This window comes from Xyrauchen texanus, chromosome 31, assembly GCF_025860055.1.
Source record: "Xyrauchen texanus isolate HMW12.3.18 chromosome 31, RBS_HiC_50CHRs, whole genome shotgun sequence".
Taxonomy (NCBI): domain Eukaryota; kingdom Metazoa; phylum Chordata; class Actinopteri; order Cypriniformes; family Catostomidae; genus Xyrauchen; species Xyrauchen texanus.
This window is the reverse complement of record NC_068306.1, coordinates 18477743-18502053: the sequence shown is the minus strand read 5'-3', so window position 1 is coordinate 18502053 and position 24311 is coordinate 18477743. Positions and strand designations below refer to the sequence as shown.

At 40.5% G+C, this 24311-nt stretch overlaps 1 protein-coding gene across 1 annotated transcript; it reads right to left on the bottom strand.

Moving 5' to 3' along the window:
• Nucleotides 1–1159: 1159 nt before the first annotated feature.
• On the bottom strand, nucleotides 1160–24306 carry LOC127625170 (multidrug and toxin extrusion protein 1-like). The gene is made up of 17 exons (XM_052100271.1): nucleotides 23994–24306; nucleotides 22537–22638; nucleotides 21902–21970; nucleotides 19663–19811; nucleotides 18904–18946; nucleotides 18307–18351; nucleotides 18117–18214; nucleotides 16344–16441; nucleotides 15496–15609; nucleotides 15150–15217; nucleotides 13757–13865; nucleotides 13583–13658; nucleotides 13164–13233; nucleotides 12596–12728; nucleotides 11992–12086; nucleotides 11704–11880; nucleotides 1160–4814 (listed from the first exon to the last, which is right to left on the bottom strand). Exons 1-17 carry the CDS (start codon nucleotides 24150–24152, stop codon nucleotides 4521–4523), a joined length of 1899 nt encoding a protein of 632 aa, XP_051956231.1. The 5' UTR covers nucleotides 24153–24306; the 3' UTR covers nucleotides 1160–4520.
• Nucleotides 24307–24311: the final 5 nt, after the last annotated feature.

Genomic DNA, 24311 nt, shown 5'->3' with positions numbered 1-24311 from the left:
CGATCGCAGCATCGGAAAGTGGTAAGCACTCTCCAACCCATCATGCTGGCTGGGCAAGACGATCCGACTCGGCTACGTGATTCAGTTTGCCAGGCGCCCACACAGGTTCAATGTCGTCCGGTTTACCTCGGTAGTAGACAAGGCATATAAAACCTCCACCAGCAGAGAGGCAGAGAGAGTCTGGTACAAGGGAGCCTACAGTGCTTATGGAAGCTGATGTGTTTATGTTCGTGAAGAAGTCCCTCCCCGGCCTACACCAGGCCCACCAACAATCCCTGCTTGAGCTTTGCCAAGACCAAGACTGCCGGTTCTTCGAGATCCTACGAGCTCAAGCAGAGGACCGGCATGCGATCCGGAGCCTCCACAGCCAGGAGATAGCTCCAGCCGTGACCCCGGACAACCATAGCCCCCTGCCCCCACCCACACTCTTAAAGATGGAAGACGACCCAGAAACCTTCCTCGATCTTTTCGAGCACGCCACTGAGATCTGGGGCTGGCCACGTGACCAGTTGGTGGCCAGGCTCCTCCCGTTGCGGTCCAGGGAAGCCCAGCTTATTGCTCAACAACTGCCGGCGGCTAACCTCCAGGCTTATGAAGACCTGAAGAAGTCCATCCTGCATTTGGTTGGCCGCAGTACTGCCAGCTCTTTCGATCCATGAAACTGGAGAGGACAGGCTGCTCGTTTGCTTTCCCCCAACGGCTCCGAGACGCATGCCGGAAATGGCTGCTGCCGGGGGTTCGCAACGTTATAGGGTCCAGTGTCACCGCCCGGTGTCGCTAGAGGAAGCTGTCCGACTGGTGGAGGAACATATGGCCGTGTACCCAAGGACAGAAGAGCCCTCCTACTCTCCCCCCCCCCCCCCGTGTGTTCCCCATTCTCTTCCCCCTCCCCTCTCACTCTGCTCTCTCTCCAGAGCCTGTTCCTTCCACACGGAGGCGAGGAGCCCCGCCACCGAGGCCAGTTCCCCACGCACGGGGGTTTGCATCTCCCCCAGAATCTACAGTGCCCCGCCGCTCTCCCCCTCAGGTCGGGAAGTGTCTGCTGACGCAGGCACGGGCACGGCGCTTGAGCCAGCCTGCTGGAGTTGCGGGGATCCGGGACACTTCCGGGATCGATGCCCTGTGATGGAGCTGGGGATGGTGAGCTGGGCTGAACACTCTTTAATTGACCACCGAGGGGTGAGAGATCTGCTGAGTCCAAAAATGGCCAGTTCGTTCTGTCAGGTTTTGGTTGAGGAAAAGGCAAGACTCAAATGCAGAGTAGCGATTAGGGATTTTATTTATAAAAAATATATAAAAATCTGACTGGACAGGAACGTGACCAACAGAGACCTAAAAGGGGACATAAAAACAAGCAACATAGAACAAACTGGCACCAGACAGAGCACAAACGGAGATAATAAAGGGAGAGAAATCAGGAGGGAAATAAGGAAGGCAGGTGAAAATAATAAACTAATAATCGAACAAGGCAAATGAGAGGGAGGGGTTATCACTGAAGACAAGACACAAATGCACAAAGAAATGAGAAAATACTAAACCAGGTGCATTCACATAACACAAGACAAAACATAAATGTCTGGCCTCAGCCACAGAGTAAATAAACCAAACCAACCGAAGTGGCTGAATCCTGACACATGACATAAAACAGACATGGAAAACGTACATGTCAGGGCTCTGCCACAAAGGGGAAAAAAACCAAAACTAAAGGTAGAACTCTGACATAATGACAAATCTCATTATAATGAACTTTATATTTCATATTAATGACTTATCTCAAAATAATGACTTACTATCTCATAATTATTTAGTATCTCATAACAATACTTGATTATCTCATAATAAAGACTTAAACACAAATATAGAGTTATAGTGTCATCTATATTTCATATATTCCAGTCTGTCTCTCCCACTGTAGTTTGTCGAATCAGCTAAGCAGTCTCAGGCCATACATTTATGGTAATGACATGCACATTGTTTAACAGAAGGCACTAAGACACACATAAATAAAATACAGCCATTCTGTCAAAGGGAGCTAATTAAACATTGGCAGATGATAGTACCTCTCTAGTGGATAATATCTTTGCTCAAAAATAGCCAACACAAAACAGGTTAAACTTGTGGCATTCATGTTTCTTCACAGGCGCCACAACATGTGTCCAGCTCATAAGAGTGGTTAATTCAAAACTAAAACAAAAAACAATTTATACTAAATGGTTCTTTTTAATAAATCAAACACACATTTACAGCACTAAACAAACAGTGCAACAAGTGCAATTCCTGAATAACACTCTAATGATCTTGACACTTGTGTCTTGCTATAATAGTTATCTTAATCTTAGATTATCTAAATCATATGGTTGATCCAAACAGTGTTCCATTTTTTTAAATCAAGTTTGTACCAGAAAGTATAGAAAAAGTGTTTTTCTGTTCTCTGTCCCAACTCATTTCACAAGTTCCCAGGTTAAGTTGGAGTGTATTGAGGTAAACAGATTGGCTGTGCTGTCTAGAACATGCATGCCCTCGAGCACGGGACAGGGCTTGAGTTTTTTCTCCCCTGTATAATATGAATAATGCAAATAAACAGACTTTTGAGATAAAAAAGATTTATATACTATAAAATATAAAGGTGGAGATAATGGGATTCTGGAAGAATTGTCACAGACGCAAGTTAAGTTTTGGAAGCAGCCACTTCCTTTATATTATTTATTAGATTATTACGAGAAAGTTATTATTATGAGATAGTGTATCATAATAATGACTTGGCATGTCATAATGAGAAATGTTCATTATGCGTCAGGAAATACTCCAAGGACTTAAGAGCTGTGATAAAGACAGTTCTTTATTTGAAAAATAACAACAACAAAAACAAGCTATAATACCAAACGGAGGAGATATCACCCCAGTAGAGAGATCAGCAACAATCCAAAGGGCAAGGCAGAGAAAAATCCAAATGGGCTGAGGTAAAGAGAGAACCGTGAGACAAGCAGAGGTCAGAACCAGGGTATAAACAGTCCAAAAAGTTTCTAGCGCAAGGCAGAGAGTCGAAGTCTGATCGCAGGCAGGAGTTGAAACCGGGCAGGCTAAACAGACAAACTGAGACCAAAAACGACTAGAAATAAAGTCTGGACTGAATGGCAATAACACAAAAACAATCTGGCACAAGAAAGCATATAGAGGGGAATAAATAGGGGAAGGAGATCAGTGGGGAATGAGGAACAGGTGCCAATCACAATGAGCAGCCATGATGAAAAATGAATTAGCCAATTGGCTAGCAGAACATGGTCAGCACATGGCACCTGTCAAAAAGAACAGACACATGGAGGTGACAACAAAGCACAAAGACAAATACAAACAGAGAGAGAGAGAGAGAGAGAGAGAGAGGAGGAATTCACATCATTATTATGAGATATTTTCTCATTATTATGAGACACTAAGTCATAATTATGAGATATTAGGTCATTATTTTGACATTCAAAGTCATTATTATTATTCTTAGTCAATATTATGAGAAAGTTTTTCATTTATTTGAGATACTATCTCATAATTATGACTTGATATCTAATTATTCTGACTAAAGGAATCCCATTTTTTATTCAACTGTGGCGGAAACCGACCTCCATACATTTTAAATGGACTTGTGTTATAGTGAATGATTTACATAGTAAATAACTGATTTGCCAAAGTGAACTCTACCGTGCACTTTATGATCATATTAAGGAGAGAAAAAAATGCATTAGTGTGTATTTAGTGAATTAATTACAATTGAAGAATGACAGTTTTGAAATACAAATCAGATATCCATCCAGTATGATTTGATAGTAGAAAGGTACAATAGAACAATATACATGTTTACACAAAACTGTCTGCATGTATCATACGGAAAGTAAATGAAGAAAAATGTTATGACTGTCATTATAATTTGGCAAAACTACAGTTGTGGAAGCATTTCAATAGTATGTTTAATATGTTCTATAATAGCCTATATCATTTTAAACTTTTATATAAAAACATTGTTTTATATATATAAAGGAATAGTTAATCCAAAATGGACTATTCTGTCAATTTCTCAACCTCATGTCATTCCAAACCTGTATTGCTTATGATAGCTTTTTTGTGTGGAACAGACATACATTTAAGTCTTTATTCACTGATAATTTTGCCCTCCATAGAGCTGTTAACCAGTGTGACCAGTATATTTAGTTAGTAGCAAGTTGAATTTAAGAACCAAATCAGTATGATTTGCAAACAAATCATTCAGATGTTAAGATTTTCAGAGAATAATGACACTGTTCCTTGCATAAATAGATGCATCTGGCTTCAGAATTGGAAAATAGTGCATGGGATGAAACATATTGACCACTTTTATGATGCGTTTTTGAGAGTGGCCAGGATATACTTCAAACATTTCCTTTTGTGTTCCACCGAAGAAATGAAGTCATAATCACATTGGGATGACATGAAGGTGAGTAAATAATGGCAGAATTTGTATTTTATTGCTGAACTATTCCTTAAAGAAGGAATTAGCTTGCTGTAGAATTCAGGAAGGTTTCATGGATGGAGAAATTCCTCCATTCCATTGTCTGGTTGCTCTGAAATGGAATGAAAGGCTGTGGAAGAGGACAGGCTATGTGAACAGCAACTCCAGCTATCAGGATCAGGATGCCAGCCAAAAGAATGAGGCCCCTTCTCAGCACAAGCTGGCCCATAGAGAGCCAGGCTTTAGGTTGAGCTTCTCCACTTTCAGCTTTTCCCTGCTCTTGGGAACTCACTTGGACATAGCCGGCCACATCAGAGCCATTACTTGTTAGCTGGGCCTAAAGGAACAGAAGATCACACATGTATTTTATAAACATTTTGAACATAGTGACAAACATCATAAAAATGCACAATATTCAAGTACAAGTTGACCCTACAACTGATGTGATAGCATTAGAGGTGTAAAACAATATTGTTTACGTCAAGGTTTTTTTTCTCTCCACTAACTAACAAACATTGAAAAGATTTTCCGTGCCACAGTCACCTTTAGCTTGCTCACTGTGGGCTTTAAGACTTTAAGGCATCATTTCTATAAAGCTGCTTTGAAACGATGTGCACTGTGAAAAGTGCAATTCAAATTCAAATGACTTGAAAGTAAACAAACACATTTTTCCCAAGAAAAACATTAAAATTGTGAGTTTGTAACAGTTTTTCTTTTAACAATCAATCAAAATAAAAACAGTGCTGTTTCAGTTACTTTATTATAGAGCTCTGCTTTTTGTTGCCAATGTCAGACGCTGTTGTGTCATTTAAGATTTTAAATCCATTTATGTCGAATCCTTTATTAAGTTTTTAAATTTAAATTTGTTTTGTTTTTGAATTGTATTGTATCAGATCAGAGGCTTCTGTATCATATCGTGAAATTTGTGTATCGGTACATGTCTAGACAGCACAGGAGTTTTCTAAATTTTTTATGTTAAGGACCTCGTACTAGCTGTGACCGATCTTTTCAGGCTGTTGCCTCTAGGTTGTGGAATGACCTCCCACCGTCTATGCGCTCTCTTGACTCTGTTGATGCCTTCAAATGCAAACTAAAGACTCATTTATTTGTTCAGGCTTTTAATTAGCTGCTTGTGGGTTGATATGATCATGCACTGTATATGCTTTTATTGTGTTTATTTTATGATATAAATGTTTTAGTTGTGAAGCACTTTGTGGCATTATACCTGTGAAAGGTGCTATATAAATAAACTTTTACTTACCTCTATACAATGATTAAAGGGACATAATTCCTTAAAAGAAATTAAAAAAGAAGGCTATGTATTTTTCTGTCAAACAACTAGGGCTGTCAATTTAACTCGTTGGTTCAGTGAGATTAAATATATATTTAAATATAACTTGTTAAAAGAATGTATACAATTGGAGCATAAGGAATATTCCTATCATTCCTATGAAGCAATTCAAGCTTGAAGTACAATCTATTTTTCCAGGGGGTAGTTAGTAAAAATCCAGCTGTTTAGACAATGGCTAGTTATTTTCAGAATTTGTATTATTATTATTTATGAATTGCTCTGAATTAACGCGATAAATCAACAGCCCTGATATATATATATATATATATATATATATATATATATATATATATATATATATATATATATATATATTATTTTTTTAAATATTGTCTTCTTTATAAAATACAACCCTTTAACGGTAAAACTGGTATTTTATAAAGAAAACATGTGGTTTCAAAAAATGCTAATAAATTTATATTTAAAAAAAATCTAGATTACTTTTTTATTTGGCATTGGACTAAAATATATTTTAGTTTAGAAAATACTTTGTTATTTTATCTGGAAAATATTTACTTTGTTAACATTTTCAATTATTATTATAAGTTACATATTTAGTTGTTAGTTAATCATTAGTAGTAAAATGTAACGAACCCCGCTCCTCTAGTTCGCTCCGCTTCCTCGAGCTCTCACGCTCGCTCCCAATCACCAGAGTATTAGTTTCACCCGCACTCGTCCCAATCACTAGGTTATTCGTGTTACCTGCACCGCTCGTTTTTTCCCCTATATATATCACAACCCTTTCGTTTCACTTTTGTTGGTTATTGTTTAGTTTACCCCTTCGCTTTTCCAGCTCTAGTGTTCCCCTTGCTCCCCTGTCTATTCAACTAGCTTGTCTTATTCTACTAACCTGTTATACTGATTCTGATTTCCCCGGCTTCGACCTTACGCTTTCCTCGACCACTCTTCTGTAGATTCGCCCCTATGCCATATCCTGATTCCCCGGCTTCGACCTATCGCTCCCCATTACTACTCTTCTCTGGATTTGCCCTTTTGTACTTTTACCTGCTCTTTAATAAAAGCAGTTTTCTTGTACATTGTGACCGTCTCTTCTTGTGCGGGTCACAGAATAACCAACCATACAGAAGACAGTCACAATGGAAGCCACAGAGGATTTCCGCAGCTCGCTAGAGCGGATTTGCACGGCGCTTTCTGCCCAAGGATCTACGGTTGGGAAACACGACCAGGCACTCACGGCTCAGGGACAGCAAATACAAGAAATACTGCATACGGTACGTACTATTTCCGATCAGTTTTTACCAGTTTCTCCTGTGTCTGTCCCTGTGCCCGTTGATGTTCCCACCGCATTTCCCAGCGCCGCGAGCTTTCAACCCCCCGAGCGGTTTGACGGTTCGTCGGAAGCTTGTCAGGGGTTTTTAATGCAATGCACTGTTTATATGACATACCACCCCCTTTTGCGCACTGACAGTGAGAGAGTACATTTTGTTATCTCCCGGGCAAGGCACGGCAATGGGCCACTGCATTATGGACTGCCGACAGCCCCCTTTTAATGTCGTATGATCAGTTTTGTCACCAGATTGCCGTGGTTTTTAATCACCCGGCAGCTGGCAGAGATGTAGGCAGCCACCTCGTGTTTTTAAAACAGGCGTCACGCACAGCCGCTGCCTACGCACTAGATTTCCGCACTCTTGCCGCGGGTAGCGGGTGGAGCGACCCCGCTTTGTTGACGGTCTACCGCCTGGGTTTGAATGACCGGCTCCAAATGGAATTGGCATGCCGAGGAGAATCGCTGTCACTGGAGGACTATATTCAGCTCTCCATCACTGTGGATAACCTGCTTCGGGACCATGCTTGTCGGAGCCCCTCTGTCGTCCACGAGCCTTCTACGGGTCTCAACCCACCCAAACTCGTTACTCCCGAGCGCTCTTCCACATCCGAGCCCATGCAACTTGGTCGCGCTCCACTAACCCAGGCAGAACGAGCTAGACGGTTGACACAGAGCCTCTGCCTATACTGTGGCCCCCCGGGTCACCGAATTGACTCATGCCCAGCCGGTCCCCGGCGTTCCCTCTCCAAAAGTCAGGTGAGAACATCTGTCTTTCTCAACGTTACCCAGAAACAAGTCTGCCTCCCAGTAATGTTGAGTTTTAACAATGTCTCTTTTTCTACCCCAGCCCTAGTGGATTCCGGGGCAGCGGGAAATTTTTTAGACGATGGCTTGGTCCAGAAACTATCCATCCCACTCAGTCCGGTCGTGCCACCTCTCAGAGTTAACTCTCTAGATGGGGCACCTCTGGGATCGGGTCTCATTTCCTTCCGGACCATGCCATTGTCCCTCCAAGTGGGCTTGTTTCACACGGAGCTCATCCAGTTTTTTATAGTGCACTCACCCAGAGACCCTGTGGTTTTAGGCCACCCCTGGTTAGCGCTTCATGACCCCCACATTTCCTGGCGCATGGGGGAGCTGTTGCGCTGGACCAACCACTGTTTATCACACTGTATTTCCCTTCCGGTGTCCTCCACCTCCGTAGAGAGCCCCGAAGTGAGATCCCCTGTCGCCATCCCTCCTGAGTACTCTTCCTACGCTGATGTGTTCGAGAAGACCCAGGTTAGTCTTCCCCCCCATCGTAGCGTGGACTGCGCCATCGATCTCCTTCCGGGGTCCCCACTCCCCAAGAGCCGAGTGTACCCCTTAACATTACCCGAAACCAAGGCCATGGAGGACTACATTGACGAGGCACTCAGTCTAGGCATCATCCGGCCGTCCACCTCCCCAGTGGCGTCCGGCTTCTTTTTCGTGGGCAAAAAGGACGGCGGGCTTCGCCCCTGCATCGATTACCGGGCCCTAAATAAGGCCATGGTGAAGTTAGCCTACCCCCTACCTCTCATCCAACCGTCCCTCGAGCAGGTCAGTAAGGTGAAGATCTTCACCAAGCTCGACCTCAGGAGTGCGTACAACCTTGTACGCATCCGCAAGGGGGATGAATGGAAGACTGCGTTCATCACCACCAGGGGGCACTACGAGTATTTGGTGATGCCGTACAGCCTCGCCAACTCCCCTTCAGTGTTCCAGTCGTTTATGAACGACGTCTTCCGAGACATGCTGGACCTCTTCCTCGTCGTCTACATAGACGACCTTTTAATTTACACCACCACACTCTCTGAACACACCATCCACGTCTCAAAGGTGTTACAGAGACTGCGAGAGCACGACCTGTTCGTGAAGGCAGAGAAGTGTGCCTTTCACTGCCCCTCCGTCTCCTTCTTGGGCTACGTCCTGTCTGTGGGAACAATGGAGATGGAGACCGACAAAGTCGCCGCAGTCCTATCCTGGCCCGAGCCTAGTATGCTCAAGGAGCTCCAACGGTTCCTGGGTTTCGCCAATTATTACCGGCATTTCATTAGTGACTTCGGCAAGATCGCCGCACCCCTCACGTCTCTCACACAAGGCAACCCGAAGTTCCTCACCTGGAACGCACCCACCCAGCAGGCCTTCCAGGCCCTAAAGGAGGCCTTCACGACCTCCCCAGTCCTTCGGCAGCCCGACCCCACTCTCCCGTTCGTGGTAGAGGTAGATGCCTCAGAGGTAGGGGTGGGAGCTGTACTCTCCCAACCACACGGGACACCCGCTAAACTATACCCATGTGCGTTCTACTCCCATAAGCTGTCCTCCCCCGAACAGAACTACGACGTCGGGAATAGAGGGCTGCTGGCCATCAAGCTGGCCCTAGAGGAATGGCGCCATTGGCTGGAGGGCTCTAGGTTCCCCTTTGTCGTTTTCACCGACCACAAGAACCTAGAGTACCTCCGCGCAGCCAAGAGGTTGAACCCTCGACAGGCCAGGTGGGCGATGTTCTTCACCCGGTTTAACTTTTCTGTTACTTTTCGTCCGGGCTCCCAGAACCTCAAGGCGGACGCACTCTCTCGCCTTTTCAACCATGGTTCGGAATCTCCTGAGTCGGAGACAATTCTCCCCATGTCGTGCGTCGTCGCACCCGTTCGGTGGGAACTGACGGAGGCCATCCTGCAGGCTCAAGGCGACGAGCCCGCACCTCCTCAAACCCCCCCAACAAGATGTATGTCCCCACCATTATTCGCCCTCAGCTGATGCAATGGGTTCATACTTCCCTTTGTTCTGGCCACCCGGGGATTACCCGTTCTACCGAGCTACTCGCTAGGAGATATTGGTGGCCCTCACTCAAGGACGACGTCCACGACTATGTCCTCTCGTGTCCGGCCTGTGCCCAGTCCAAAACACCTTGTCACCTTCCCGCAGGACTCCTCCAACCGTTACCTATCCCTGACCGACCATGGTCCCACATCGCCATGGACTTTATTACCGACTCGCCCCCCTCCGACGGCCGGACCGAGATCCTTGTTGTAATAGACCGTTTCTCCAAAATGTGCCGCCTGATTCCCCTACCCATGTTACCCAACGCGACACAACTGGCCGACCACATGATCACCCACATCTTCCGAAACTCCGGTATTCCCGAGGAGATCACTTCGGATCGGGGTACCCAGTTCACGTCTCGCTTCTGGCGGGCCTTCAGTGACAGACTGGGTATCCAACTCAACTTCTCCTCGGGATACCACCCCCAGACCAATGGCCAGACCGAGCGTCTCAACCAGGAGATTGGCAGGTAACTGCGAGCCTACTGCGCCCAGACCCAAGGCAGCTGGCACACCTATCTCCCCTACGGACCTGAGGAACAGTCGTGGGTACGGTCGAGAGATGTCCTGGATCAAGCTCTCAAGCTAGACTACCATCGCCAGCATCCTGATCGTCCCGCACCGCTTCCCAGAGGTCGCGCTCCTCGCAACCGAGCGCGGCCGTCCGGCGCCGTCCGTAGCAGAGGGGGGAGTACTGTAACGAACCCCGCTCCTCTAGTTCGCTCCGCTTCCTCGAGCTCACACACTCGCTCCCAATCACCCCCCTCGGGCTCTCATGCTCGCTCCCAGTCACCAGAGTATTAGTTTCACCCGCACTCGTCCCAATCACTAGGTTATTCGTGTCACCTGCACCGCGCGTTTTTTCCCCTATATATATCACAACCCTTTCGTTTCACTTTTGTTGGTTATTGTTTAGTTTACCCCTTCGCTTTGCCAGCTCTAGTGTTCCCCTAGCTCCCCTGTCTATTCAACTAGCTTGTCTTATTCTACTAACCTGTTATACTGATTCTGATTTCCCCGGCTTCGACCTTACGCTTTCCTCGACCACTCTTCTGTAGATTCGCCCCTTTGCCATATCCTGATTCCCCCGGCTTCGACCTATCGCTCCCATTACTACTCTTCTCTGGATTTGCCCATTTGTACTTTTGCCTGCTCTTTAATAAAAGCAGTTTTCTTTTACATTGTGACCGTCTCTTCTTGTGCGGGTCACATAAAGATTAGTTTTATCATGTCCAATCTATTTAATTTTTTTAATATATATATATATATATATATATATATATATATATATATATATATATATATATATATATATATATATTTTGTTTTTGGAAACAGCCTGATATATATATATATATATATATATATATATATATATATATATATATATATATATATATATATATATATCAGGCTGTTTCCAAAAACTAAATATTTGGCTTTTATTTGGCATTGGACTACAAAAAATACTACTAAGTTTGAATAGTAATTATTTTTACAAATAATAATTAAATGACTTAAAATTAATACAATGTGTTAAAGTATTTATCTGCAAAAACATTTACTTTGTAAACATATTTAATTAACTTTTATGTTAAAGCATTCACTTTGACAGTCCTAAAATGTAATTTTGTACAAATCTTTTTTTCTCTCTCTTAAATTTTCCATGGATGCATGGTCAACAGACCCCAGACTGAAAATCCCTGGGCTACTGTAACTAATGGAATTTGCTTTTAATTACTTTGTTGCCAGTGATATCATCCCAAGGTTCAGGAATACTTGCAGAAGCTCCAGCATCAGGTGTTTGCTCGGTGTTCTCCTGTCCTTCAGAAACCAAAGTATCAAGGACTGACTGTCCGATTGATGTCTTCTGTAGCACACACAACACCTTTGCATTTTTGCCTGCACGCTTCTGGGCCTGATGAATGCCGTGGTCAACACATTAGCAAATAATCTAAATACCCTTTGTTCCACAATGTCATCTACAGTATGTAGTAAAATCATATTAAGATGATTTATGAAGCCCTACCTGCTCTGTCACTTTCTTCCAATCGAGCTTGAAAATGAGAGTGGTGAAGAAACAGGTCTGAATGATGACACAAATCAAGAGGCCAAGCCACAGACCTAAATTAAGTGGGAAATGAAAACAGTGTCTCAGTTTTAGAAAAGATCACAAGAAGCATCCACTAACATGCTAATAGCCCTGAAATCTGAATCTACTATTTATAAAAAAATATTTCCATTATATCACTTTTCAATTTTTTAAGAGCATGAATATGGAAATAAAAGCAACTACATGGTAAAATTATCATGCCCCACATTTAAAGGGGATTTAAGATATATTGATTTGCCTGGCATTCATTTTGTCTGTACAAATAAAGCATTGATGCTTTGTTTATTAAATGATTAAAGGGGTCATATTTATTTCATTTATTTTTTTCACCCTGATGTCCAATTATAATCTTAGTTTTATGTGCCGAAAACATAATTTGTCATAATTTTAGTTTTTCATGATAAATTTCCACCCTATCTCTGACCCTTAAAATTAAACTGGCCATTTATTTCTGTGTGCTTCAAATACTTCTATGTAAACACCCTGTTTGAATGTGAATAATGGGAGGGAAGGGATCTACCAAGTATCCTGAGCTCAGCAATAAACATCAGTGATATTCCTACTGGTAACCCAATGCAGTAATAACAGATCAAGTTGGACAAGGCTGCTATCTTCTGCTTCCCAGCACCCAGAAGAATCCCTGAACACACACACTAAAACACAACACAGAAACATAATCAGTCTACTGTGACGTCATAAAGTTATAGAGATACAATAGAGTCAGCCACCATAAAGAATACTGCATTGAGTTACATATTTGTAATCAATAAATTATTTCTAATCATGACTCAACTGAGCCAGGTTTTATGACGCCATAAGGAAGATACACCTAGTAACAGCATTTTAACTGATAATGTCTGTTTGCGACATTATAACGGAACACATGTAGGTCATTAAGATGAAAGAAAAAAATCACATGACATATCAAAGATAGAAACAAAGAATGCCACAATTAATTCTCTTCATCTTGGTCATAAAGTCAATATCTCTAACACATTTGTATTGCCTTCATGTGAGGTAATAAGTAGGTTACAACTGATTATCAACAGTACAGAGACTAGAATGAGGACATATCCTTAAAAACTTACCACAAGGGCATCAAAAAACTGCAGGAAGACGTAGAGGGTGAGATTTTCGGAGACAATCTCCACTATGCTCCTGTTAGATTAAATCAAGAAGTGAGAACTGCAAAACAATAAAAGAAAAACTTCACTCACAAACCTCTAAACATTATTCTTTACATCCTTTTGGTCTTCCATAATTATATTTTCAGCTTTTTTATACAAGTTACAACCTATTTAAAACTTATTCTCTATATTTTTTCATTTTTATATTATTTATTTCAATCAAAAATTCAATTTCAATGATGAACTTGTAGAAACCACAATTCATTATCAACAAGTACTGCTGTGTTTTTGCACTTTGGACTAATAAGTCTTTGATTTTGAGTTACACTGGTTTCAATTTTACTGCTTTGCTTATACAAGTGATAAAGAAAACAACATACTCATCAGAGGTGAAGATGTAACCCACCACAGACTTAGTAGAGCCCAGCACGATTCCCTGTAAAACAGCCAAAACTCCTGCAATGCAGTAAAGGTTAAAGTAGTATTTCCTTCTATGTAGCACGGAGACTTGGAGATAAAATGTTCATAATGCAATATTTTACTATTTGACGAACCTGATATCATAAGAGTCATTTTGCTGGTGATCAAGGCCCTGTTTGTGTCTCCTGCCCCCAGCGCATTGCCCACACGCACACATGCAGCTGCATGCACACCCAATGGGAACTAAACATACAGTATTTTTACAGAGAAATGCAAACGTTTACACTAGTGCCTTAAATGAACAAATTCCTTTCTAGATTTATTCTCATAGTTCATACTACGCAAAACCATTATGTAACCACACTAACCAAGGGAACTTAAATGACTGTAACTGAGTTCATTAATCTAATAAAGGTGTCTTGTCAGCTTTACTTAATCCATTTTTGTTGGGACAATATAAATGTTTTTTAGTTCATTCAAATTGGATCATATCTAGTTCAAAGCATGCTTTTCATAAGACAGGGAAGCAAATGTTAAAGTTAAGTGTTATATTATGTGTCTTTGTGCAAGATGAATATAAAGGGGAGACTTACAATATTAGTGTTTAATATTTTGTTATATGGATATTTAGAAGAATTTCTGTTTTGTTGTAGTTTTGGGGGTTGCCATTATATTAGAGTGGTGCTTTAGCCTAGGTTGAAGACCAATTAATTTTGAACATCAAACACATTGCTTTATCCAATTAGCTGTTGCTGTGCTGACTGCAGCATAGTGTCCAAAATTGCACCCAGTAGTGCTACCTACCAGCTTATACTGTTTAAAGCATGCTAATTTATAATAATTTCTTTAGTAATATTCCAGGTTCAATAAAAAATGGACTCAATTGACAGCATTTGTAGAACACAAAATTACTACAAAAATGTATTTTGACTCGTCCCTCCTTTTCTTTAAAAAAGTGAAAATCGAGGTAACAGTGAAGCTCTTACAATGGAAGTAAATGGGACCAATTTTTAAATGTTAAAATACTTTTTAAAAAGTATAGCCACAAGACAAACGATATGCAGTAAACATGATTTTAGTGTGATAAAATAATTTACTAAAATTTTCTGTGTAAAGTTACAGTATAGCCAATTTTAAAACATCGTTGCATGATGATGTAATGCCAACAAACTACAAAATGACTGTAAAAATGACAATTTAAACATTTTTATAGCTAAAATAATACATGAGTTTAACAGAAGAAATTCTAAGCTTCACATTTCTGCTTTCAAACCCTCAAAAAATTGGCCCCATTGTAAGTGCCTCTCTGTAACCTGATTTTTGCTTTGAGGGACGAGATTAAATTAAGTTTTGTGGTAATCGGTAATTCATCTTAACTTGCATTGAACCTAGAATATTCATTTAACTAATATCTGACAAACTCTGCTGACAATGATAGTAACAGAGGAACGTATTTAAGCAAAGTCAATTAGTCAGTCAATAAGTCTCCAAGTAATGTAAACAGAATATTAAATAACACTGTCTTACCATATAAGTAATGGCCCCCATCTCTAGCAGCACGTGTTGGGCAGCAAGGTCCACCTCTCCCAGCATGCCTGCCAATTAGCACAGGGAGAGTTTAATTAATTGTGAGTAAAATGAGTGTTTATTTCGCTGAGTGTGGCATTGCACAACTGAAACAGAGGCAACATAAGAAATGTAAGCCATAAAACAATCATGTACTGCCACCTCTGGAATCTTGCAAATCATGATTATCAAAACATTGACTGTAAAGGATTTAAAGTTTTAACATGATTGTAGAGGCACTTCAGTTTGATTCGTTTAGGTATTCATAACACCTAAAACACAAACACGTACACAAATCCACACACACCTGCAAGGAAACCTCCAATCTCATAGATCCACCATTCAAAACACAGCATGAGCGTGCTGGGAATCGCCAGTTTCATGTAGGAGCCCCACTCCTGCAGTGATGCAATAGACCAGCCTGCAGGGGACGACAAAGACAAACACATTAATTCTGCAAACCATTTCCAAACAGTGCTTCCACTATCTCTTGTCATTATTGATTGATGGAACAATCCAAACTGTGGGTATGTAATCCATATCTGCAGCATGTAATCTTTAAGGCAGAACTTGTTATTATACGGTCATTATTCTTCCCTGTATGTTTCCAAAATGCAGTCAAAATTCGCCTTGCAAAATCAATGTGTTTGTGCCTGTGCACATTTGTATGTCTATTCTATGCAAAATATCCCCACAATAATAACAAAAACTGACCAAACCTACATTTTGAGTATATCTGAAAAGCCCTTATTAAGTAAACAGATTCATAATTACTTATTCTACAGGTTTAAATGCCAAAATGTATACGTAAGAAGTAAGGTGGATGTTAGGGTGTAATTAATAAATTATGCATAATGTAAAGGTGAAGTGTAATTTCTGTGTCACCAAATAAAATAATTATTGTTTTCAAACAGGTTTCCCGAACACTCCCTTCGTTTGCCATTGGTTGGACAGATAATCGCACCCCAATCTTCTTGGGATGGTCGGGATGGTCAAACAATCAGAGTAATGTTTAACAGCATCACACATCCACCGTATTTACAGTGTTCTGGGAAATCAACCTACGAATGACTAACTCTTTCAGCAAATTAAACTGGAGCAACTATATTAACATAAAAAAATACACACCGTTTAAAAATATATATAATTCTTTACCATCCCATGTCTTCACATGTAGCTTTTTCCAGCGAATGTAGCCAAACAGCAGGAGGCAGATGGTGATCTGTGAGATGCTGTTAGCTGCAGCAGAGCCCCTGTAGAAACAACACTTACCTGCTTATCCTAAGGACCCTTTATTTGTTGATATACAGTACATGCATTGACATTGCTATTTAGCCATATTAAAATACACAGAGACATTAGATAGTGATAGAGATGCCTGCTACTTGAGATTATTTGTGTCTCTATGGCTGTGTCTCATTTGGAAGGCTGCGTCATCCGTAGGTCACATTTTTCAGCTGCATACATCATTGAAGCTGTCTCGTTTCATAAAAGCGAGTAGGACGCTTCAAATGAAAATTTGGAGGATGCATGAGGTGTATCCTTCGTGGGCACTCACAGCTCACAATTCTTTGCTTCAACTGCTTCAAATGTCTTAAAAAAAAAAAAAAAACACCAATTTGCCCTTAAATATGATGTTCAAACGCAAGGAATGTTAATTCCCAAGTTGAAGTATCTCAATAGATGGGTGCAGAATATATAATATGTATAATTATATGAATATATAATTCAAATAAAGTATTAGACTAAAAGTACACCTGTAAAATCTATTTTCTTTTCTCTCTACATCATTATAACTCTCTTAAAATGTACCTCATAAATTCCCTTCTAAGGGGACTTTGTTCCCATCTCACTCGATGCACTCACGCTTGTAAAAGAGTGGCGTGCTGTCATAGCAACTATGTTATGTTCCGTTTGTTCTACGAAGGCCATATCGTTTAAATTAGGCTTGTTTAAAGGAGGATGCTCTGTATACTGCAGCCTTCAAAGGACTCATCCTACCTAGCATGCAGCCTTTGAAACAAGACACAGAAGATAAATATATATTGTAATGAAGAACTAGGGTTGGAAATGGGTGGGGGGACGGAGTCCAGGGAGTGAATTTAGAGCTGGATGTAGTTCCAACTCAGACCAACATGATTGCACGGGAAGTTGACATGTTGATACTCAATTTTCTAGTTCCCTGACATCAACCCTATTCTGCTGAGTTACTGACAAGCGGCATCTCCCAGCAGACATTTTTGCATCAGTTCAAGAACATTTACCTTTTCCTGTGATTCAACTGAATGCACATTGTGTCAGCAGCGTCACAGACCTGGGCTCATGTTTTGTGTTGAAACCAGGAAGTACTCAAGTTCACAATCAATGATGAGCACCATTTGGAGGTTTCATTTTCCCTCTCAGATTACATTTTTACTCCACTGACGGTTAGGTTTAGGGTTTGGGTTTTGGGTGTAGAATTAATAAAAACAGTAATTTACCTTCACTGTATTACATAATTGACAACTAAAAACAACATGCTTTAAAACTCGCCTTTGTCACCCCTCTGTGGACATTTCACCCAGAAACTGGAGCTCACATGCTCTCTTACATTCAAAAAAACTTCTTATTTTGGCCACTGGGGACAGTAGTTTCAATTTCCATAGGGAGGATCACTGTCCTTTTATGCATATCACGGCGCAGTTTTGTGGTCCGTTCTGCCAAATGCGGCGGCTCGTTTTAGCTTATCGCAGCCCATTCGGCCCAATTCGCGGCTGACCCACCAGCCCGCATGGTTCTTCCGATGGCCAGTCCACCCCCTGATCGTCCCCAAAGTGTGTCGGCCCACCAGGAAAATGGCCGGTATGCCAGATTATCAGTCCAGCCCTGGTCGCCCCCAATAAATCTCATCCATTTCAACCACTGTGAAGAACAACCAAGCACACATACGTCACTCCCATGTTCATCACGTGAAGGAGGATGTAGTTTGTGGCTACATTAAAAATGTTGGCAGCAACCGCAGTGTACATCTGAGGAAGGATGATGCCCTAAAACAGAGAAACACATTGTCTGTTCCTTTTATGCATGCTTTGCAGTACTTTTATAAAATCTGTCTAATGTGTTGCTGTGAAGGTGGTACCTGGTTTTGCAGATAAGACACCTGGAGATGGTGCAGAAACATGGCCTACGAAAGAGGGAGAGACAGTAAAAGAGCCCAATGTCTGCAGTTATACTCTCTAAATACTACTTTAACTACAATGTCCCCAAAAAATTGTTGGACACATAATACAACCTAAAACTATAAGAATGTCATTGCATTAGAGAACAAAAAATCAACCCAATTGACCCAATAGATGAACCACACCATTGGTTACTTGGCTAAGACACCTGTGTAAACTTTATGGGAACTGACTTCATACATCCACTAAAAATTACCTTGGGGCCTTGTTTGCAGACAGCACTTGGGTTTATATTTGATCTTTTATGCAATTAAATAGATCTTTAATTGTGGTTTGAATGTCCAAATACTTACTGGGGCCAGTGTATGTTAAATAGACATAATTACACATTCATTAAACATGCTGACGATGGGGAAAAAAGCGACCTAAAGAATTACTGGAACAAATCTAAGAAAGCAACAGGAATCATTTGAACTTGTACTCTAAAAGTCAAGGCTAACACAGAGATCAAAACACAACCATTGCATGTTTTTATTAAGACATGTTGTTACACTTACAGGAACTGCAGGGAGGTAAGCCATAACATACAGCTGTGCAATCCTGAAAAAAATAATAATTATAACAATAAAATAATGGAGCCTTACAAAATAACAGTCTTGCAGAACTGTGTGATACTGCAGGATATGTTAACTATTTAATTTTAATTTAAGATTTTGTATTGTTTTTTTAAAAAGCCAATCCTTAGTTATCCCATTTCATGAAAGTAGTTTAAGATATGCCTGCTGCTGTCAGTAATTGATTAAAAAAAATCACAAAATCAAATAAACCAAAACATTTAAGACCCAGCTGTGTTTTATAAATTTTTTATAAAACATGTTTTTGCTAATATGTTTATCAATTACAAACTTGTCAGAAGAAGACCAAGACTAATTTGACTCTGTCAAGTGAAATTGTCTGAACTAATTTCCCTTTATTATTCAGAAAAAAAGAAAAAAATCCACTATCTTTTTCCATCTCTGTTCTTTGAGAAACTTTATTTCCCTCAAGGTTAAAGCATTAGCAGTTAAATGGGAAAGAAAGAAAGAAAAAAGAAAGAAAGAAAGTATAGTAATTTGGCATAAAAATCACTTAGACTACAAGTACAGTCTCCCATGTACATCAAATAGATATTTTACATCTGTAATAATTACTCTACCAATTGATTTCTGAACATGTTTCCAATCAATCAGTCAATGACTGTTTAGTTGTTTTTTGTAGTCACAAAGCCAATTTAATCCTGATTTTCAACCAAAATTGTGATCTTGTATCAGTCTGACCTGGCCACCTCTGGTTCCTGCCTCAAAGATAGGAGTATTGACTCTGCATTGATGAGTATGGCCCAGCATGGCAGGCAGAAGAGTAACAAGATCAGTACACTTCTCTGGAGAATCTCCCCGACTCGCTTCAGGTTCTTACTGCCAAATGTCTGATGGAAAATAGACCATTAGCAGGGATGATAAAATGTAGGTAAAATAGAGTAAATCTATGTATAAAAAACTGTTACCTTAAACAATAATTCAATATTATACTTCTGTTTAAATACAATTTATTGTTCACATACTTTTGTGGAACAATTTTCACAAAGGAATTTGTTTCCTTCTTGCTCTCCTTACTCTCTTTTTTTCCTCTGCCAAAAATGTGCATGGTTGCAACTTGTTTTTTTGGACATGGTAATACAATGGTTTTCATGACCGTGGAGTTTCATTATAATACCATGAATTTATCAATATGGTAATCATTCAGTATGTATAGCGTGACCCCGAAAAGTGTGATTGAAATGTCCAAATACTTTTTGGGAGCCACTGTATACTTGAAAATGGTGCAGTACCATCTGATGCATCACTGTCTCATGGTACAACAGAGGCCTACTATTTTGAAAGGATTGTTCAGTTAGTAGCATGTTGTTTGAAATTTTTAAAAAATCTAGGGGAAAAAAAATTGTTCAATTGATTTGTCAGTTTCCACTTAACACGCTGCCCATGACAGAAATCCCACAACTATATGCTTATATACAGTGCATCAGGAAAGTATTCACAGCGCTTCTAATAATTTTGTTATGTTACAGCCTTATTCCAAAATGGATTAAATTAGGTCCCACAGTTAACAGTGCATGTCAAAGCACAAACCGAGCCATGAAGTCCAAGGAATTGTCTGTAGACCTCCGAGACAGGATTGTATTGAGGCACAGATCTGGGGAAGGGTACAGAAAAGTTTCTGCAGCATTGAAGGTCCCAATGAGCACAGTGGCCTCCATCATTCGTAAATGGAAGAAGTTTGGAACCACCAGGACTCTTCCTAGAGCTGGCCGCTTGGCCAAACTGAGTGATCAGGGGAGAAGGGCCTTAGTCATGGAGATGACTAAGAACCCGATGGTCACTCTGACAGAGCCCCAGCATTTCTCTGTGGAGAGAGGAGAACCTTCCAGAACAACCATCTCTGCAGCACTCCAGCAATCAGGCCTGTATGGTAGAGTGGCCAGATGGAAGCCACTCCTCAGTAAAAGGCAAATGACAGCCCACCTTGAGTTTGCCAAAAGGCACCTGAAGGACTCTCAGACCATGAGAAACAAAATTCTATGGTCTGATGAAACAAAGATGGAATCTTTCGGCCTGAATCGCAAGCGTCATGTCTGGAGGAAACCAGGCACCGCTAATCACCTGGCCAATACCATCCCTACAGTGAAGCATGGTGGTGGGAGCATCATGTTGTGGGGATGTTTTTCAGCAGAAGGAACTGGGAGACTAGTCAGGATCGAGGGAAAGATGAATGCAGCAATGTACAGAGACATCCGTGATGAAAACCTGCTCCAGAGCGCTCTGGACCTCAGACTGGGGCGAAGGTTCATCTTCCAACAGGACAAAAACCCTAAGCACACAGCCAAGATAACAAAGGAGTGGCTACAGGACAACTCTGTGAATGTCCTTGAGTGGCCCAGCCAGAGCCCAGACTTGAACCCGATTGAACATCTCTGGAGAGATCTGAAAATGGCTGTGCACCGACGCTCCCCATCCAACCTGATGGAGCTTGAGAGGTCCTGCAACGAAGAATGGGAAAAACTGCCCAAAAATAGGTGTTCCAAGCTTGTAGCTTCATACACAAAAATACTTGAGGCTGTAATTGGTGCCAAAGGTGCTTCAACAAAGTATTGAGCAAAGGCTGTGAATACTTATGTACATGTGATTCGGTTTTTATTTGTAATACATTTTCAAAGATTTCAAACAAACTTCTTTCACATTGTCATTATGAGGTATTGTTTGTAGAAGTTTGAGGAAAATAATTAATTTAATCCATTTTGGAATAAGGATGTAACATAACAAAATTTGGAAAAAGTGAAGCGCTGTGAATACTTTCCGGATGCACTGTATGTCTAAAATCCAATTTGAGGATATTATACAAAACTAGAAAACAGTAATGTTTTTGCTAGTATGTTGGTAAGACAACAAACATCATAATTCAACCATGTGCACAATGTCATTAATTGTGTATAAATTATTTCAGTTAATTAATTAAGACTACCTGAGAGACAAGTGTGTCACAGGCGAGAGCCAGGCCACATCCGGTGGCTGTTGTGGACACGTTAATAGTCTGAGGGAGAGAAATGTGCTTTAGCATTGCAAAGCTCAACTCCTGCAACCATTGAGCTTTGTGTCCTTATCTCTGACTGCTTCCTTCTTTCAGAGTAACTGCCTTTTCAACAAGTTCTAGAGCGCTTCTTAAGATAGGATATAGTGTCCAAAAAACAGATATAATAAGACTCCATGTTTAACAACTGGATGTTAAAAGGATAGTTCACCCAAAAATGAAAATGCTAGATAACATCTCACAACAGGAGATGTCAGGCAGAATGTTAGTCATTCATTTTCAATTAATGGAAGAATTATACAATGTAAGTGAATTGTGATTGAGGCTTACATTCTGCCTAGCATCTCCTTTTGCATAGAAGTGATACAGGTGAATGATGACAGAATTTTTGTGTGACCTTTCCCTTTAATGTTTCATACTTACAGTTCTCTGCATATTAAACTGGGATAATAAATATTTTAACATCTGAAAATTACAAACTTCACCTTTCAATCATGAAGTACATGCATAGATAGTTGTAAAACAGCTGTAATTATTATATGAACAACTCTATCAGTCTCAGGATTTACCGCAGAGGCCAGGGCATATCCAGCCAGTTCAGCATTTCCCAGATGACCACAGAATATTGTGATGACAAATGGCAGAAGAAAGTTAAGGATCCTGGAGATGAGCTGTGAAACATTAAAACTCACATCAACAGGGAATGTACTGAATGTCCTGTACACAAATAAACAGCACAGAAAACACATTAACACATGCTAAAAATTATATCTAAACATTGTTTGCCAGATGAATGGAGTCACAGCAGTGTCAAGAGACTATATTTACAACTGATACAGTACCTCATAGGTTATCTCATCTGATTTTAAATTTCAAATGTTTTTGAGCATTTGTTTTCCATGCATATTTTGTGAATGATTGATCACATAAATTCTAATGGTTTTAATGGTTATAATGGGAATTGTATTGTTTTAACAGAAACATTAATGGTTTCTGTGTGTCTCTATTGGTAATTTGTAGGCTTCTATTGTGACATGTTATGTTTAGGGGATACTATTAGGGACCAATCCATATCTGTAATGGAAACCCATAAAAACCATTAAATCCTAATGGAATATGGCCCAAAACAAACTGCAAAAACAACTGGTAGTGGTTTTTCTAGTTATCGACTGATGGTTCATAATGGTATTTGTAGTGGAAACCATTTGAATTTCATTTGGGTTCTTTTTATTATTGTTATTATTAATGTCAGCAGGGATTCCATGCAAAAAAAGACTAACCAAGATGCATTCACAATGTAGTCAAGTGGAGAAATTAAATGTAATTTAACTCTAGTCATAAACTGGATGTAGCCCCGTTAAGGACCAGAGTTTCGTGACACCTGCTTTTCGGCACTCTCTCTTGTATTAGAGACTTGAGAACATACATTGTGCAACAGAGCTCATGGTTTTGTTCATCTTTTGAGAATTCTTTGGGATGCATATGGATTGCATGTGTGGAGTTTGACCACATTTTGGGCACATACGAGAACTGTCATCTACCATATTTAATTTCTGTATTTCATAGTACCGTATTTCAGTTTTTTGTTTTTTCTGTATTTTATTTTGTTAATACAATACGACCCCATCGACTACTGATTTTGTTTTTTTTTTAACAGCAGTCAGAATAAAACCCCAAAAGATATTTTTGTTTTCGTGTTTTTTCTTTGCAACCCACCAGCTACACCAAAATAAAAATATTTAATGTAGGAAGATCACACAATTTCTGCATAATTCTTGAATTAGTTAACCATAAGGGAGTGACATTTGCACATGACAGTCAGATAAGCATAGTGTACTACAAGCTGATAAAACAAACTAACATTATATCAACATCAAGTGAATTACATAAGTTACAGACATGGGTCAAAACTAAACATTCAGTCTTTGCTGAACTGCTGCAAAAGTCTTTAAAGTTTAAAGTCCAATCTTTAAGCATGTAAGGATTTGGTGAGTTGAGAGAGTGTTTTAATCAGGAGGGAACTCACCAGAGGCCCAGTCAGACATAGGACGTGGTAGAGCTCTTCTCTGTAGGCCAGAGGAACCCAGTTAAAATGGAGCAGTTTAGATCTAGGTGCTGTTGCCTCGGTGATCTGCTCATTGCTTGCCAGGGGCCCGGAAGCCTCAGGCATCACAGATTTTTCCATTCAAGTGTTGAATGAAAGAAGATTAGAGAAAGAAAGATAAAAAATGAGAGGGGTTTTCTCCAAGCAGTGATTTCCAAAAATGCTGGTATCAGTCCATGGAAGCTGAGATATTAAAATGAAATTGTACTGGGACACTAATCAAGTAGGGGGAGGGGGAGG